Raw genomic sequence first — 17,371 nt, 5'->3', positions numbered from 1 at the left:
TTTAGAGGGATTGCTTTAAGCTTCTCACCATTTACTTTGATGTTGGCTACTGGTTTGCTGTAGATTGCTTTTATCATGTTTAGGTATGGGCCTTGAATTCCTGATCTTTCCAAGACTTTTATCATGAATGGGTGTTGGATCTTGTCAAATGCTTTTTCCACATCTAACGAGATGACCATGTGGTTTTTGTCTTTGAGTTTGTTTATATACTGGATTACGTTGATGGATTTCCGTATATTGAACCATCCCTGCATCCCTGGGATGAAACCTACTTGGTCAGGATGGATGATTGTTTTGATGTGTTCTTGGATTCGGTTAGCAAGAACTTTATTGAGGATTTTTGCATCAATATTCATAAGGGATATTGGTCTGAAGTTTTCTATCTTTGTTGGGTCTTTTTGTGGTTTAGGTATCAGAGTAATTGTGGCTTCATAGAATGAGTTGGGTAGAGTACCTTCTGTTTCTATTTTGTGGAATAGTTTGTGAAGAACTGGGATTAGATCTTCTTTGAAGGTCTGATAGAACTCTGCACTAAACCCATCTGGTCCTGGGCTTTTTTTAGTTGGGAGACTATTAATGACTGCTTCTATTTCTTTGGGGGATATAGGGCTGTTTAGATCATTAACCTGATCTTGATTCAACTTTGGTACCTGGTATCTGTCTAGGAACTTCTCCATTTCATCCAGGTTCTCCAGTTTTGTTGAGTATAGCCTTTGGTAGAAGGATCTGATGGTGTTTTGGATGTCTTCAGGATCTGTTGTTATGTCTCCTTTTTCGTTTCTGATTTTGTTAATTAGGATGCTTTCCCTGTGCCCTCTAGTGAGTCTGGCTAAGGGTTTATCTATCTTGTTGATTTTCTCAAAGAACCAGCTCCTTGTTTGGTTGATTCTTTGAATAGTTCTTCTTGTTTCCACTTGGTTGATTTCACCCCTGTGTTTGATTATTTCCTGCCGTCTACTCCTCTTGGGTGAATTTGCTTCCTTTTGTTCTAGTGCTTTTAGGTATGTTGTCAAGCTGCTAATGTGTGCTCTCTCTAGTTTCCTTTTGGAGGCACACAGAACTATGAGTTTTCCTCTTAGAAATGCTTTCATTGCATCCCATAAGTTTGGGTATGTTGTGGCTTCATTTTCATTGAACTCTAAAAAGTCCTTAATTTCTTTCTTTATTCCTTCCTTGACCAAGGTATCATTGAGAAGAGTGTTGTTCAGTTTCCACGTGAAGGTTGGCTTTCTATTATTTATTTTGTTATTGAAGATCAGCCTTAGTCCATGGTGATCTGATAGGATGTATGGGACAATTTCAATATTTTTGTATCTGTTGAGGCCTGTTTTGTGACCAATTATGTGGTCAATTTTGGAGAAGGTACCATGAGGTGCTGAAAAGAAGGTATATCCTTTTGTTTTAGGATAGAATGTTCTGTAGATATCTGCCAGATCCATTTGATTCATAATTTCTGTTAGTTTCACTGTGTCCCTGTTGAGTTTCTGTTTCCATGATCTGTCCAGTGGTGAAAGTGGTGTGTTGAAGTTTCCCACTATTATTGTATGTGGTGCAATGTGTGCTTTGAGATTTGCTAAAGTTTCTTTAATGAATGTGGCTGCCTTTATATTTGGAGCATAGATATTCAGGATTGATAGTTCCTCTTGGAGGATTTTACCTTTGATGAGTATGAAGTGTCCCTCCCTGTCTTTTTTTAATGACTTTGGGTTGGAAGTCAATCTTATCAGATATTAGAATGGCTACTCCAGCTTGTTTCTTCATACCATTTGCTTGGAAAATTGTTTTCCAGCCTTTCATTCTGAGGTAGTGTCTATCTTTTTCTCTGAGATGAGTTTCCTGTAAGCAGCAAAATGTTGGGTCTTGTTTGTGTAGCCAGTTTGTTAGTCTATGTCTTTTTATCGGGGAGTTGAGTCCATTGATATTAAGAGATATTAAGGAAAAGTAATTGTTCTTTCCTGTTATTTTTGTTGTTAAAGTTGGCATTCTGTTCTTGTGGCTGTCTTCTTTTAGGTTTGTTGAGGGATTACCTTCTTGTTGTTTCTAGGGCGTGGTTCCTGTCCTTGTATTGGTTTTTTTCTGTTATTATCCTTTGAAGGGCTGGATTCGTGGAGAGATAATGTGTGAATTTGCTTTTGTTGTGGAATACGTTGGTTTCTCCATCTATGTTAATTGAGAGTTTGGCTGGGTATAATAGCCTGGGCTGGAGTTTGTGTTCTTTTAGTGTCTGTATAACATCCGTCCAGGATCTTCTGGCTTTCATTGTCTCTGGTGAGAAATCTGGTGTAATTCTGATAGGCTTGCCTTTATATGTTACTTGGCCTTTTTCTCTTACTGCTTTTAGTATTCTGTCTTTATTTAGAGCATTTGTTGTTCTGATTATTATGTGTCGGGAGGTATTTCTTTTCTGGTCCAGTCTATTTGGAGTTCTGTAGGCTTCTTGTATGTTCATGGGTATCTCTTTCTTTAGATTTGGGAAGTTTTCTTCTATAATTTTGTTGAAGATGTTTGCTGGTCCTTTGAGTTGAAAATCTTCATTCTCATCCACTCCTATTATCCGTAGGTTTGGTCTTCTCATTGTGTCCTGTATTTCTTGGATGTTTTGAGTTAGGATCTTTTTGCATTTTACATTTTCCTTGATTGTTGTGCCGATGTTCTCTATGGAATCTTCTGCACCTGAGATTCTCTCTTCCATCTCTTGTATTCTGTTGCTGATGCTCGTATCTATGGTTCCAGATTTCTTTCCTAGGGTTTCTATCTCCAGTGTTGCCTCATTTTGGGTTTTCTTTATTGTGTCTACTTCCCTTTTTAGGTCTAGTATGGTTTTGTTTAATTCCATCATCTGTTTGGATATGTTTTCCTGTTTTTCTGTAAGGACTTCTACCCGTTTGATTATGTTATCCTGTTTTTCTTTAAGGATTTGTAACTCTTTAGCAGTGTTCTCCTGCAATTCTTTAAGGGATTTTTGTGCTTCCTCTTTACTGTCTTCTACCTGTTTACCAGTGTTCCTTTGTATTTCTTTAAGTGTGTTATTAAAGTCCTTCTTGAAGTCCTCTACCATCATCATGAGATATGCTTTTAGATCCGTGTGTAGCTTTTCCGGTGTTTTGGGGTGCCCTGGACTGGGCGAAGTGGGAGTGCTGGGTTCTGATGATGGTGAGTGGTCTTGGTTTCTGTTAGTAAGATTATTACGTTTACCTTTCACCATCTGGTAATCTCTGGGGTTAGTTTTTGTCGTTGTCACTGTTTAAAGATTGGAGCAGAAGCTGTGTTCCACTCACCAGCAGTCTCAAAATCCTGTGGCGGGGGTCGTGGGTAGCTGGCGGGTGTCAGCCGACCCTGTGCTCTAGCTACCCCGGTGCTGGTCCGGCTGGAAGAGGCCTGTGGTCCTACTCAGGCCTGTTTTCTGCTTCCCTAACTAATGCAGTCTCAGGTCCCACGTGCAATTGGATTGGATCAGAAGCTGTGTTCCACTCACCAGAAGTCTTAAGATCCTGTGGCGGGTGTTGTGGGTAGCTGGCGACCCTGCGCCCTAGCTACCCCGGAGCTTTTCTGACCGGAGAGGCTTGTGGCCCTATTGAGGCCGGATTTCTGCCTCCCCAACCAAAGCAGTCTCAGGTCCCACGTGATTGGACTGGAGCAGAAGCTGTGTTCCACTTACCAGCAGTCTCAAAATCGTGTGGTGGGGGTCGTGGGTAGCTGGCGGGTGTCAGCTGACCCTGTGCTCTAGCTACCCTGGTGCTGGTCCGGCCGGAAGAGCCCTGTCCTGAATCTTCATCATCATATCAATGAGCCCGAGAAACCAAGAGCAGAGTAGTGAGTGATGTGTGCACAACATTGTATATGGCTATAGCTAGGAAATGAGATAAGCTTATCCAGGTATTCCTTATATCTGCTTATCTTACTCTCACTGACATGACACTGTATTCTAACCAACCATGGACATCCCTGGATTTGGAAGAGCATATGAGAAAAATGATTGACTGGCTGGTTTAGCTTTACTTCAGTTCTGATTCTCAATTGAATTCATGTAAAATTTCTTGTCATCTTGCTCCACTAACCTCCCATTACTCTTTGTTTTGAAAAGGTCTTAACTGGAATCAAACAAGCTTGGCTTCAAGCCAGGACCATGAAGGCTGTAATTAAGCACAATTTTCTGTCTATATACCCAGCAGGGCCATCTACAGAGGAGGGAAAAACAGGAGTCAGAGGCAATTTTGTGTTTTTCAAGAACAATAGAACAATATATTCTACATACTTTACATAATAAATGACAGAAGCTGACATTTTAATCAAGACAAAAACAATAACAAAGTTGTTGTATTTTCTTTGGAGGCAGAAGGCAGCCCTAGCTCATGATCATACGGTTTTTCTGCAGTTAAAGACCAAGATATCAACAACACTTAACTTTTAAGATGGCAAGCCTGCCTTGACAACTGGGATAAAGGTGCGACTTTATACACTCTTATGATGGCTTTTCTTTGGAGTGCTTTTTCAGTCTTTATTCCCTAAAATTAAAAGTTAATCTAAAATGCATAATTTTAATTGTTAAGCCACTTGTCAGGGACATTGGTGATGATGTCATTTCAGTGTCTCTCTTATGTCCAGGTAGAAATGGGCCTATCAGTGACAGGTAAAAGTGGCATTTTCAGCCATGCCATTGATGGTTCTAGCTATCACAGATACCCCAGGGATGCCCATTAATGACTCTGAGAGAGGCTTGAGAAGTTCTTGTCAAGACATTCCCTCCTATATCTTGTTTAGTTTGAAATACTAAAATATCTAAATCATTTTGGGGAAAAATAATTATATTTTGATTCATCTCTTTCTGACTTCTGATTTTCTTTTTTTTTTTAAATATAGCATATCAGAAAAAATACTAGCACTGTCAGTCCTTCAGAATGGAGCTATTTTTCTTTCTTTTTTTTTTTTAGACTTTTTTTAATTTATTTTTTTATTAGGTATTTTCCTCGTTTACATTTTCAATGCTATCCCAAAAGTCCCCCATACCCACCCCCCCAATCCCCTACCCACCCACTCCCCCTTTTTGGCGCTGGGGTTCCCCTGTACTGGGGCATATAAAGTTTGCAAGTCCAATGGACCTCTCTTTGCAGTGATGGCCGACTAGGCCATCTTTTGATACATATGCAGCTAGAGACAAGAAGGGATGAATATTGCTTATGACAAGGGCCATAATTTTGGGTTCTGACAGTTTCCCCCCTTTGATTATTTCCACAGTTCTTACAAGATTCAGAAAGGAAGGCTCCTCGTCATTATATCTTGTCAGCATCAGCTAAAACACATTGGGATTGGCAAGCCACTTCATGCAGGCAAAAACAAACAAATGTCCTTTCTTTATTGTTCTTGTCTAACTAATTTTTCTCTCAAACTTTTATCCTTATGAGTTGTTAGGGAGGATGTCAAATGATATCTATTCTGGTAATCTTTCTGGGAGCGCAAAACAAAAGATTTTCCTTAAATAATCATTTATTTCATATTTCCTTCCTCTTTTGAAATGTTATAGTACGGAAGAGGCTTCCCAGTAAGATGGGACAGGCAAATCCCAGCTTCCATGACATGTAGTTCTGGTGGGCTTCAGGGTTAGGTAGCAGCTCATACTAGATTCTCTATGATTATTTCCATGCTCACTTCGCCTCACTGAAGATCAGGTATGATTGGTATTGCTAACCTATAACATTGAGCATGTCTCCTGTTTCAGTCCCAAGACAGACTATTTGGTGCTTCTGCTTGTAGTATGACTTAAGTATGAAGTGTTCCCTGTTGTCACGTGTACTGGAGACTTAGAAACCCATTGAGGAACTTTTGGAAAGTTCTTGAATCTGGAGAACTCTGACCTAAATATTTGGATTAATTCTTTGATGGAGTCATAGTATGGTGGCATTATGGAGAGGTAGTAAAAAAAAGTGGAAGAGAGGGCCAAGATAGAGGATGTGGGTTGCTGTGATGTATGTCCTTAGGGACTCCAGATTGTCCTGGCCTATTACTGTATTTATATTCTGTTTACTACGCATCATGATGTTAACTGGATTTTTCTACACGCTTTTTCTGCCTCAATGGATGGAAACTATGAAAAAAAAAACCTAAACATTTCTTTTAAGTTGCTTCTAACAGGTAGCCCATCACAGGGATTAGAAAGTTTACCAATTAGCTGCATTGCAGGGAATCACCCTGGTAGCCTTTCCAGCCCCACCATCAGTCACCACCTGTGTTCTTAAACAGGATTCAGATGGAATGTGATTTACAGTACTAGAAAGGGTATGTGCTGGGAGTAGGGTGAGGGTGGGTCTGTGTGTGGAGGGGGGGTGTTTTACGTGGCTACTCTTAAAACATATCTCCTCCTTTTCTAGAGATTCATAAAATTTCCTCCCTAGCTATGTGACACATAGGGAGGCCATCTGTGGGTGAACATTGCACTGTGGCGTCCTCCCAGAGTTTCAGAAAGTGCAATGACATGCAGTTAACTTTTCTTTTTTACTATCATTATTATGATTATTAATTATTAATTTTTTGCTTAAAGACAGGATTTTACTATGGATCCCTAACTTGCCTAGAACTTGGTATTACACTAGACTGCCCTTGGACTCACTGAGATCCCTGCCTCTGTATACTCCTAGGGTGAGCTGATTTTCCTTTTTTTTTCCCTACATTTTTTTATTAGATATTTTCTTCATTTACATTTCAAGTGCTATTCCAAAAGTCCCCTATACCCTCCCCCCGCCCTGCTCCCCTACCTACTCACTCCCACTTCTTGGCCCTGATGTTCCCCTGTACTGGGGCATATAAAGTTCGCAATACCAAAGGACATCCCAGTGATGGCCGACTAGGCCATCTTCTGCTACATATGCAGCTAGAGACACGAGCTCTGGGGTACTGGTTAGTTCATATGTTGTTCCACCTATAGGGTTGCAGACCCCTTCAGCTCTTGGGTACTTTCTCTAGCTTGTCTATTGGGGGCCGTGTGTTCCATCTTATAGATGACTGTGAGCATCCACTTCTGTATTTTCCAGGCACTGGCATAGCCTCATATGACACAGCTATACCAGGGTCCCTTCAGCAAAATCTTTCTGGCATATGCAATAGTGTCTGCGTTTGGTGGCTGATTATGAGATGGACCCCCGAGTGGGACAGTCTCTGGATGGTCCATCTTAGCTACTTTCTTAAAACCTTTCTAATTAGCTATCTAATTAGCTTTTTTGAGGGCAACCATTCAGCTATTTATTAAGTTCTTGCTTTTCTGACATTTGTTATCTTCCTCCCGCAACTGACCAGACATTAGAAGAGACAGGCTCTCAATTTCTGTCCAAATAAAGTATGGTTCTCATTTCTCATGTGATGTTGCCTGGCTCATATTCTTCCCTGGTTCCCAAAGACAGAATCACAACATAGAGAGAGAACAGATATGGAACACACAGGAAACATTTTTAAAGAACAAATCCCTTGGCTTTCCTTAAAATATTATGTTGGAGACAGGATCTTGTATATTGCCCTGGCCAGCCTAATTCACTAAATAGATCAGATAGACACAAACTTGCTGGGATCCTCTAGTCTCTGCCTCCCAAGCACTTCGACAACAGACATGTGCCATCATTCCTGGCTTCTATCACATTTTTTTTTTCTTAAAGAAAAAGGAGATTTTGATTGATAAGTGGGTCAAGGGTAAGGATAGACCTACCTTAATTATTGGAGCACTACCTTCCATTTGTTTCTGTATCCTCACCAAGATCAGCAAAATGGGAAAACAGAAGCACTAGTATGACATTGCCCCATCTGTACGATTGTCTTTGAGCAATGAATGCTAGTGAGGATAACCATTTATCTGTAATGTTGATAGATGCAGTAAATATAGTAGCTGTTTGGATCCCTTGTTTGTGAATGCTGGACTGAGATGTCAGCCATGATCATACAGAACTATCATATTCTCCTCTCCAAAACTAACTGTTATTTGAGCTTTCATTTTCTAAGTTTTTCTACATTGTAGGCACCTTAAGTTCTTAAGAACTTTAGACTGTTGTCTGCATTCATTGTGCACATGGGCATTAGGTCAAACAAGAACAACTTCAGGACAACCACAGGGGCCAAAGTGTTGATCAGTTGATCCCATTAATGATAATTTCCTTCAGACTCTGCAAGCTGAGTCTTTAGTATATGGCTCTCCAGTAAGTATCCAACTGATACTTCGTAATGGTCTCTCATCCTTCCAGACAACTGAAATAGTTACACTACTTACATATTTTTAAAACTTTCATTTTAATCATACTATATAGCCAAATGTTTCTGAATGTTACATATGTAAAACAAAAAGACCTCAGTCTAAGTATGTGGCAATGCTGGAGTGGGGGGGGGGGGGCGTGGAGGAAAAGAGAGAGAGGATATGAATTATGGAAAATATCTGTAAAATACTAAAAAGGAAAATTTAAGGGGTTTGTACCAAATGACATTCTGTGGTATTGCTCTACACACCACACATCCAGGGCCATGAGACTTATCATAAACCTCTCTTTTCAGTTTTAAAAGCCATTATTTGAAATTCTTATATTGTGACTTTGAAAAGGGTTAGTACCCACACTGTAGTAAACTGAACTCCAATGCTATGCCTAACTTTCTTGGTTCCTTAAATTTATAAAGCAGCTCCTCCATTGGGGGCCCTGTGATCCATTCACTAGCTGACTGTGAGCATCCACTTCTGTGTTTGCCAGGCCCCAGCATAGTCTCACAAGAGACAGCTATATCTGGGTCCTTTCAGCAAAATGTTGCTAGTGAATGCAATGGTGTCAGCGTTTGGATGCTGATCATGGAATGGATCTCTGGATATGGCAGTCTCTAGATGGTCCATCCTTTCGTCACAGGGCCCCCAATGGAGGAGCTGGAGAAAGTACCGAAGGAGCTGAAGGGATCTGCAATCCTATGGGTGGAACAACATTATGAACTAACCAGTACCCCGGAGCTCTTGACTCTAGCTGCATATGTATCAAAAGATGGCCTAGTCGGCCATCACTGGAAAGAGAGGCCCATTGGACATGCAAACTTTATATGCCCCAGTACAGGGGAACGCCAGGGCCAAAAAAAATGGGAATGGGTGGGTAGGGAAGTAGGGGGGAAGGTATGGGGGACTTTTGGGATAGCATTGGAAATGTAACTGAGGAAAAGATGTAATAAAAAAAAAAGAAAAAAAATTTATAAAGCATTGGAAGCCAATCTAAATTTAGTTGTAAATACACTAAAAAAAATGAACAATTTATTTTTGTCAACTTATGTAAGTCTGGTTGAATTCATGTTTCACTATGATACAGACAGATTTTAAGTATTATACATTCTCAAAGGAGTTTAGCTTTCCTATTTTACATTAAAAAACAAAACAAGTACACACACACACACATACACACACACTCTTACATACCACCTATAGAATATCCAGGATATGTTGGGATTAGCAGATGTGTGTAAGATTTCTTCCCACAGAAATTTCTATCACTGAACTCTGGTAATATTTTGGGGAAAAGAATTAAACAAAGCAGTATCAATTCTCAGTTGTTGCAAAACATGCTTGAGATCATCCTTCCCCCCCCCAACTGTGGGATGTGCTATCATTAGCAAGTTAATAAAGTCTTTCAAGTCTTTTGCAGCCATATTTGAAATTGCTTCCACACAATTTATTAAATATCATCACCACCAGAAGGAAAAATCACCTTTTTACAAATGTCCTGGAATGTTGTAGAGAAGATGGGTCATTTTTTTTCCTTAAGCTAAGTGACTAGAGACACCCATTCCTTTTCAACTGAATCACCATCTCTTTTCTATGTATCTCAACCAAAATATTGGGGATTGATAACCTAGTGCTCTTAGGTAGATGTCATTACCATTCTCTGTGTTTCTACCAGTTTGCTTCATACTTCCATTCCAGCAATTATTGTGTCATACTGCATTTTATGTTATATTTATGTTGCATCTCCCTTTGCTGAGAACTATTTTAGTGATCATTTTATGCATGCCTGTGTTTAGTGCATTTTATGCACTCCCAAGTGTTTAGTACAAAACTCCTTAGTAAGTATTCAACCATACTTTGTAAGTGGTCTCTGATCTTTAGTGACGAGGTCATCAAATACTCTCCTTGCTGTAAGTTATATATGATGTAAGAGGTGAAGAATTATATATAATTACATACTCACACATACCCAGTTTTTTGGTTTCTTATGTCTTAGAGCTTCTTAGGGTTTCCTCCAAGATGAAGGGGATAGTTAAGGTTTTCTGATTATCACAGTCATCCCAACTTTGTCGCCCCTTTTCACTCTTTCATTCTCTGTGTCTCTGATTTCTGATTCTTATTCATGATCCTCTAAGGATTTGAAATCATATAAGAAGCCCTCAGAGAAGTATGGACATTCAAAAGCAGCCTCTGTTCTTATAGAAAATACATATGCAAAGCCGTGGGGCCCATTTCCCACATCAGATCATGAACAGCTTGAGATCAGAAGAATTGGAATAAGGGAACATTGAACATATTCATATCCTGAGTTGTGAATTTATTAAAATCCAATTACAATTCCAGGTGAGTTCCTCTTATTTCAAGGGGCAGGTTCAGTGCTTAATGTATTTTTGAGTAATGGTTTCAACCAGGAGCACTGTATTATTATTTTAGAATAACCCTGCAAGGTAAAGTCAACATGCATGAACCTGCCATTGACCTAGACTGCTGGTGGAGCCCTCATCTGTAGAGTGAGAAGCTTTCTCTGCTTTGGATTTCAGCTCAGCTCAGAATTATATACAGACATTTTCAATAAAAACTGCAAAGCACACTGTAATGTCAAAAGGCTGTCATACAACAAGATGGCAATGAGAAAGAAATTCTACTAAGAAGAAAAGGCTAAATTATGAAATTTTGTATGTTTAACTAGACTCAGCCTATCATAAATTGGACTACAGGAACAAACCAAAGAACAGTGTCAGAATGACACATGCAAATATTTTTATGATGCTTGTGCTAGTCTGACTTAATTTTCAATTTGACACAGCCTAGAGTCCTCTGAGAGGAGAGGTTGAGGAATTATCTAAATCAGGTTGGTCTGTGGTATGCCTGTAAGGGACTGTCTTGGTTAGTAATTGTTGTAGGAGGATCTAGCTCACTGTGGGTGGCACCATTCCCCAGGCTGGTAATCCTGGGCTGTATTTAAAAAACTACTTAAGTATAAGTGAGTGAGCTAAAGGGCAAGCCAGCAAGAAGCATGCTTCCAAGGATTCTGCTATGACTTCAAGTTCCTTCCCTGACTTCCTCAATGATAGACTGTGCCATCCAAGTATAAGTCAAGCAAACCCTTTCTATCCCAAGTTGCTTTTGGTCAGGGTATTTTGAATCACCACAACAGAATGAAATGAGGATAATTCCTATCAAAAAACATTACTTGGAGCATCTGTGGACTTTGCCCAAAATTTTAGAAAAAGTAATGAAAGTGCAGTTTTTACTTTTTTTAAAAAATGATCTATCTATCTATCTATCTATCTATCTATCTATCTATCTATCTATCTATTTATTTTATGTATGTGAGTACACTGTCATTGTCTTCAGACACCCAGCAGAGGGCATCAGATCTCATTACAGATGGGTGTGAGCCACCATGGTTGCTGAGAATTGAACTCAGAAACTCTGGAAAAGCAATCAGAACTCTTAAGCACTGAACCATCTTTCCAGCCCCCTTGCCTGAATTCTTTATGCAGTTGCACTATACTTGCATTTCCCCAGGAATTTTAGAGACTACATATTCTAATGTAATGTCAGGAGCATCTCTTAAGTTTTAAGTAGACACTGAAAACTTATCCTCAGTACACTATGAGCAAATATTATTTTATGTTCTCCAAAGACCAGCTCTTTGATATGGATTGATGTATATAGAAATGCCCTTTTGGCATGGTTTTATTCTAATTATGTGTTTTTATGAGGAGCAAAAATGCTAATTTCATAAATGCTAATTTCATAAGACATAATAATGATTAAATGAGAGTAATTAGCCCTCGTGTCTCCTTAAACAGTGGTCAACTTATTGTGTCAGGAATCTTTGAGGTCATCTTTTCTGTTTCTTTATAAAACATGTAATGGCTTGTGAGTTTACAGCACTAGACTACATAGTACAACATCAGAATGGACTTCAGTGTAATGTGTAACAGGTATGTTTGGTACCCATTATGTAAGCTCTTCTGATCTGCTATACCTCCTAGCTTATAATGACCATTATTCTATTCAGTACTATATAATTTACATATTTTAAGTTTAACATATAATTAAGGTCACATACTATTTGTCATGTGTGTCTGGTTTATCTCACTCAATGTAATACCCTTGAGTTCATCCATGCTGTCATATGTTGCCATCCCTTTTAATGGCTTTTGTATTGTGAAAAAATAAGAATTGTTATAAAAGCAATTTTGATAGAACTTTGTAGAATAGAGTCAGGGAGCCATTAGGACATAGGGTTTATGCATGATTCCAATTGCCAAATGCTGTTTGAGATGTGAAGTTCTCACACTAAGCATCTGCAACACTGAAATCGCAAGACAATGCCTTTATATTCCAAATCTTAAGATGTACACCACTAGGCGCTTGGATGGGCATTTCAGTTCAGTTTACACATCATTTCCTTACCTTCTCTACAGTCAATGGTCCAGCTAAGCTCACTCTTCCCTTGCCTTCCACAGAACACTGATTCAAGCTATTCAAACCTGGATCCCTGAATTGTTATTCTTATAAATCCAGAGATGACCCTTTCATCTTGATATAGTTTCTGAGTTCAAGTTTAGTGACATTCATTAGACATCTGCCTCATTTCCTTTATCCATTCATCCATCAGTACCCAAGTGAGTTGGTTCTATGTCTTGGCTTTTGGGATACATATTTCAGTAACTGGGAGAATGCAGCTACTAATGTATTACTAATGTCATCACACACGTACAAACATGTACACATATACACGTTTGCACACTGTGTCAGAACAGCTGGGTTGTAAACTACAGCTCTACCTTATTTGGGATTTTTCTGGGGAAAAGTTCTCATTCCTCACAAATTATCTTCTTTTTTCTCAATCTATTTCCCTTCATCCTTAGAGGGTATACATTTTGAAGAAAGGCTATGGGTTCGGGAATTACGTAATATATTTCTCATGGCTGAGAATATGATTCTGTTGAGGGAATACAGGCTCCCCTGTGGCTGTGGCCATTTCAGCAAAGCACAGAATATGAGTTTGTGTTCTGAAGGAGGAGATGGAGCCTATAGATTGCAGATGCATCTGCTTATAGTGATGTCTATTAGGAAGTAGTTATCTAATGTTGCCTACATTCTTCTGGTCTCAGGTCAAAGAATTACCAAATGCAAATGCAAAAAATTACCAAACACTTTCCTGGGTCCTGGATGGTTAAAGTCCTATATTAGAAATTACAGTTGTTCTTAAATCAACATATCATTTTTAATGTTTCTCTTGCCTGACTGTCAGCACCTAGCTTTTTTAGGATATATCTCTATGTGCATCCATCTGTATGTTCTTCTTTTTCATTTTGCATAGTTGGTGGCAACAACATAGAGTCTCAAATGCCTGCCCTGCTAAAACCACACTCATATGCATAGTTGAAGATCAACTCTAGTATGAAGAATATTTACAAAATACAGTCCAAGCACCATACTACCCAAGCAACAAGCCTTCTCTTTCAATTGGAAAAACAACCGAATTTGGTTTAGACACCAACTCCTGTCATATAATACTTTTGGGGTAGTTGATAAACACTAATTGTGATTTATTTACTAACTATTGATTTGTAGTAACACAGAAAAAATCAATAAATAGACATTGTCAGCCAAGAAATCTAATCACCAATCACCTTTACATAGCTGGAAACCTCTCACCTCAGACCTTTGATTCCTTAAGTACTCAGAAAAGAAATCGATTAAAAAACAATCGTCTTCAGTAATTCTCCAATCTTTCCCAGTTAAAATATTTCATATAATAAATGTCAGTATTATTCAAAATAAGCTTATGGTCAGCCACAGACTGGAAACAGCTACTGATCTATGCAAATTGTATTATGCAAAATAAGTCCTTGGCTAGCATAGATAGGAAACTGCTGCTGATCTATGCAAATCGAAGCCAGAGCTTACCTTAGTTCCTTGAAGGGGTCTGCTCTAACATTAGGTGTTTCTATGGATTTGGGGAAGACTGTGCCTTCAGCTCCTACAAAGAAAAGACAAAAGCAGAAAGACATTGTCTGTGGGGTCACCCAGGACATCATCTTCACACTGATAAGAGCAGAGATTGTGCATTTTGCCATTAGCTACAGGGCTTCTGATACGAGAGGGTTAAATCAGTTCCTGCAAGCAACCCTTGAAAGAACCAGGGACAACTCTTGCATCAGATTGAAGACAAGAGGAACATTCCAGGTAGGTTTCTGGGGTGGGGTGCAGCTAATAAACAAACAAACATTTTAATTAAAATATAATTACATTCTTTTTTCCATTCCTTTTTCCATGTTCGTTCCATGAGCCCATGTCCACTCCTTCAATTTGATAACCTTTTTCTCAAAATGGAAAGCATCTTTAAATACATGACTTGAAATGGGAAATTTTAACTTTTGTCTTATAAATTATTATTGGCCACCTTATAAATTATTTTTTATTAGGTATTTTCTTTATTTACATTTCCAATGCTATCCCAAAAGCCCCCCCATACCCTCCCCCCCCACTCCCCCCCACTCCCACTCCTTGGCCCTGGCGTTCCCCTGTACTGAGGCATATACAGTTTGCATGACCGATGGGCCTCTCTTTCCAATGATGGCCGACTAGGCCATCATAAATTATTAATGGCCATCTGACTAGAAGTTTTGAAATACAACAGCTGAGGCTCTCTTTCTGCAATGCAGTACAAATTCTGTAACATGGGGTTAGAAGGTAGTGTTTGCCTAGTGTCAAGCTAAAATATTGTTTCCCTAAATAAAGTTCTGCATCATCATTTTGAAACATTATTTAAATGCAATATTATAAGAGATCACTTGAAGTATACATTTCAATACTGAGTATAAGCATTGATCCCCAGCCCGATCGAGACATTCAGCTTGTGTTTGAACTATTAGCCTTCATCTGTACCACCTGTCAATATCAGCTGAACCTTTCTAGCTATAAAATATAGTGATCATGTGATTTCTATGATTCCTAAGAGATTTCAAATCATTTAATCTGCAGTGTAACAGCAACAATTGCCCTGGATATTAGATTCTCAACTAAACATAGCTGGGGCTATATCATACTTTGAAGAATTTAACTGCTTCACATTTGGTGTACATATTTGATATGGTTAAGTAAAGTAGGATGTCTTGCACTCATGTGCAACTCTTTCTAGAACTTCCTTACATGTTTACACTGTCTTGAATTTCTTCATTTGTAATTGTTACCCTTAATTTAGATTTCTCCTGGTATTGTGATATATATAGAAAAAAATAATTTATTTACTTATATAGCAATAGCAAAAATACTCATTCTATGACAGCAGCAACAGACCATTGCAAGGACAATCAGAACATAATACTTTGACCTAATGTTACACATAGCTATTAATGACATAGCTTGCAGATTAACAGAAATTTGTAAGTTAACAATTTTGAGTGAATCCTATAGATTTTATCATATGTAGTAGTCCATATCTCCAATAGCAACCTCATTGAATTGACTTCACCAATGAGTAGAAACAAGTGTGGGCCATTGCAAATCTTTCTCAGCCTGAAGACCTTCTTATGTGTTTGTCTGTGTATGTACATGTGTGCTCAGGAGTGCTTACCTATGCATGCTCATATAGAAACTAGCATTGACATTGGGTGTCTTAGCTCTCACTAAACTTGAAGCATGGTCTTGTGGAAAGATTGGCTAGCTAGCAAGCCCCTGAAATCCATCTGTCTCCACTTCCCAATGCTGAAGTTATAGATTTATGCCACCTAATTTGCTTTTTTCATAAGTACTGGAGATCCAAGTTCAGGTCCTCATGCTTGCATAACAAGCACTTTACCCACTGAATATTTCCACAGCACTGACATCCTTCTTACTTTTTAAATATTCCATATCACTTAAAACACATTGAATTATACACATAATGAAATCTACCACTTGTTATGCAAATTATGTAAGAATGTTCAAAGTTTTGTTATGCATAAATTACTAATTTTGCCCCTGAGATTTCCACATTATATTTTGTATAACTGTAGAATGTACTGGATTGTAGACTATCATGCAGCTTTTGTTAAATATGCACTAAATTTGGTTTTGAATAGTATATTAATTAATTTTTTCTTTGCTGTAACCAAAGGTTTTGCTCACACAGGGCTACTCAATGTTCTGACACTTAGACATCACATACTCTACACTTATGTTGAGGCTTGATGGAGGAGCTTGCTTATCCCTGGGAAGTTCAGGGTGCAGAAGCAGAGGGATGCCAGCATTCAGGTAGCCTTTTTCTTTCCCCCGTTTTATTTAGTCTGAGACCTTAGGCCCCAGGATTGTGTGACCCACATTTTATTCCACAGTTAATCCTTTCTGGAAAGTCCTCATAGATAAATCCCAATGAATGCCTCTTTAATACATAAGTCACATGGTAATCTTGTGCAAGCTATCTGATGCCCTCGCACATCCCTAACCAACTCCAGTTCTGAGGAAACTTCATCTCTAAACAGAGATTTCCCTTTGAAATTCAGAAACCTGTGGTTCTTTGCCTTAAAACTACAATTAAAAGGCACAGTGCTATATCTCAGCAAGGTAACGAGTTAGTTTGGTTATATGTTTGGTTTATTTAAGTTCTAGTTGCATCTCCTTTTTCTCTACTCAGAATTCTGTTAAAGCAAAAACAGCATTACCTCTCTTACCTTTTTAAGTCAGCTTTCGTTGTCCAGCTTATAAATATGGCAGCTATTCCTATCCATGGACAGCCTTCACTGTGTAAACTGTTACTTCAATCCTGACTCTTGGTATTTTGTCCACTGTCATACACATTCCTATCTTCATAATGCATCTGAAGCCTATGGTGTCAGTGCACAATATATATACACTGTAGATCAGAAGCTACACTGCATTAGATTAATCACTCAAACCTGAAGAATGGCATTTCCTTTTAATGACTTACAAATGTGTGACCAGTTTCTTTGTCCTAGTCAAACTCTGGCTGAGTCTCCTTTGTTAGCCAAGGATGGCAATCAAACTCATCTGTACTTTAACCATTCTCTTGGCTTTCCTCAGTTTAAGGTGGAGCTACTTAATCTGGAGTTTGTGGATTTTGGTTCTGTCATTTCTCTGAGCCAGCCTCTGAGCCAGTTGAGGAGGGGAAATAAGTAACCATAGTAA

At 38.7% G+C, this 17,371-nt stretch overlaps 1 protein-coding gene across 1 annotated transcript in view; it reads right to left on the bottom strand.

Moving 5' to 3' along the window:
* Nucleotides 1-17,371, bottom strand: part of Sgcd (sarcoglycan delta) — a 425,306-nt gene that overhangs the window by 109,683 nt on the left and 298,252 nt on the right. Inside the window, exon 6 of the mRNA XM_021177343.3 lies at nt 14,153-14,225. Within this exon, the coding sequence (XP_021033002.1) occupies nt 14,153-14,225 (73 nt within the window). The remainder of the gene's footprint in view (nt 1-14,152; nt 14,226-17,371) is intronic.

This window comes from Mus caroli, unplaced genomic scaffold (genome assembly GCF_978045245.1).
Source record: "Mus caroli unplaced genomic scaffold, Mus_caroli_1 scaffold_13, whole genome shotgun sequence".
Taxonomy (NCBI): Eukaryota; Metazoa; Chordata; class Mammalia; order Rodentia; family Muridae; genus Mus; species Mus caroli.
This window is presented reverse-complemented; position numbering and strand designations above follow the sequence as displayed.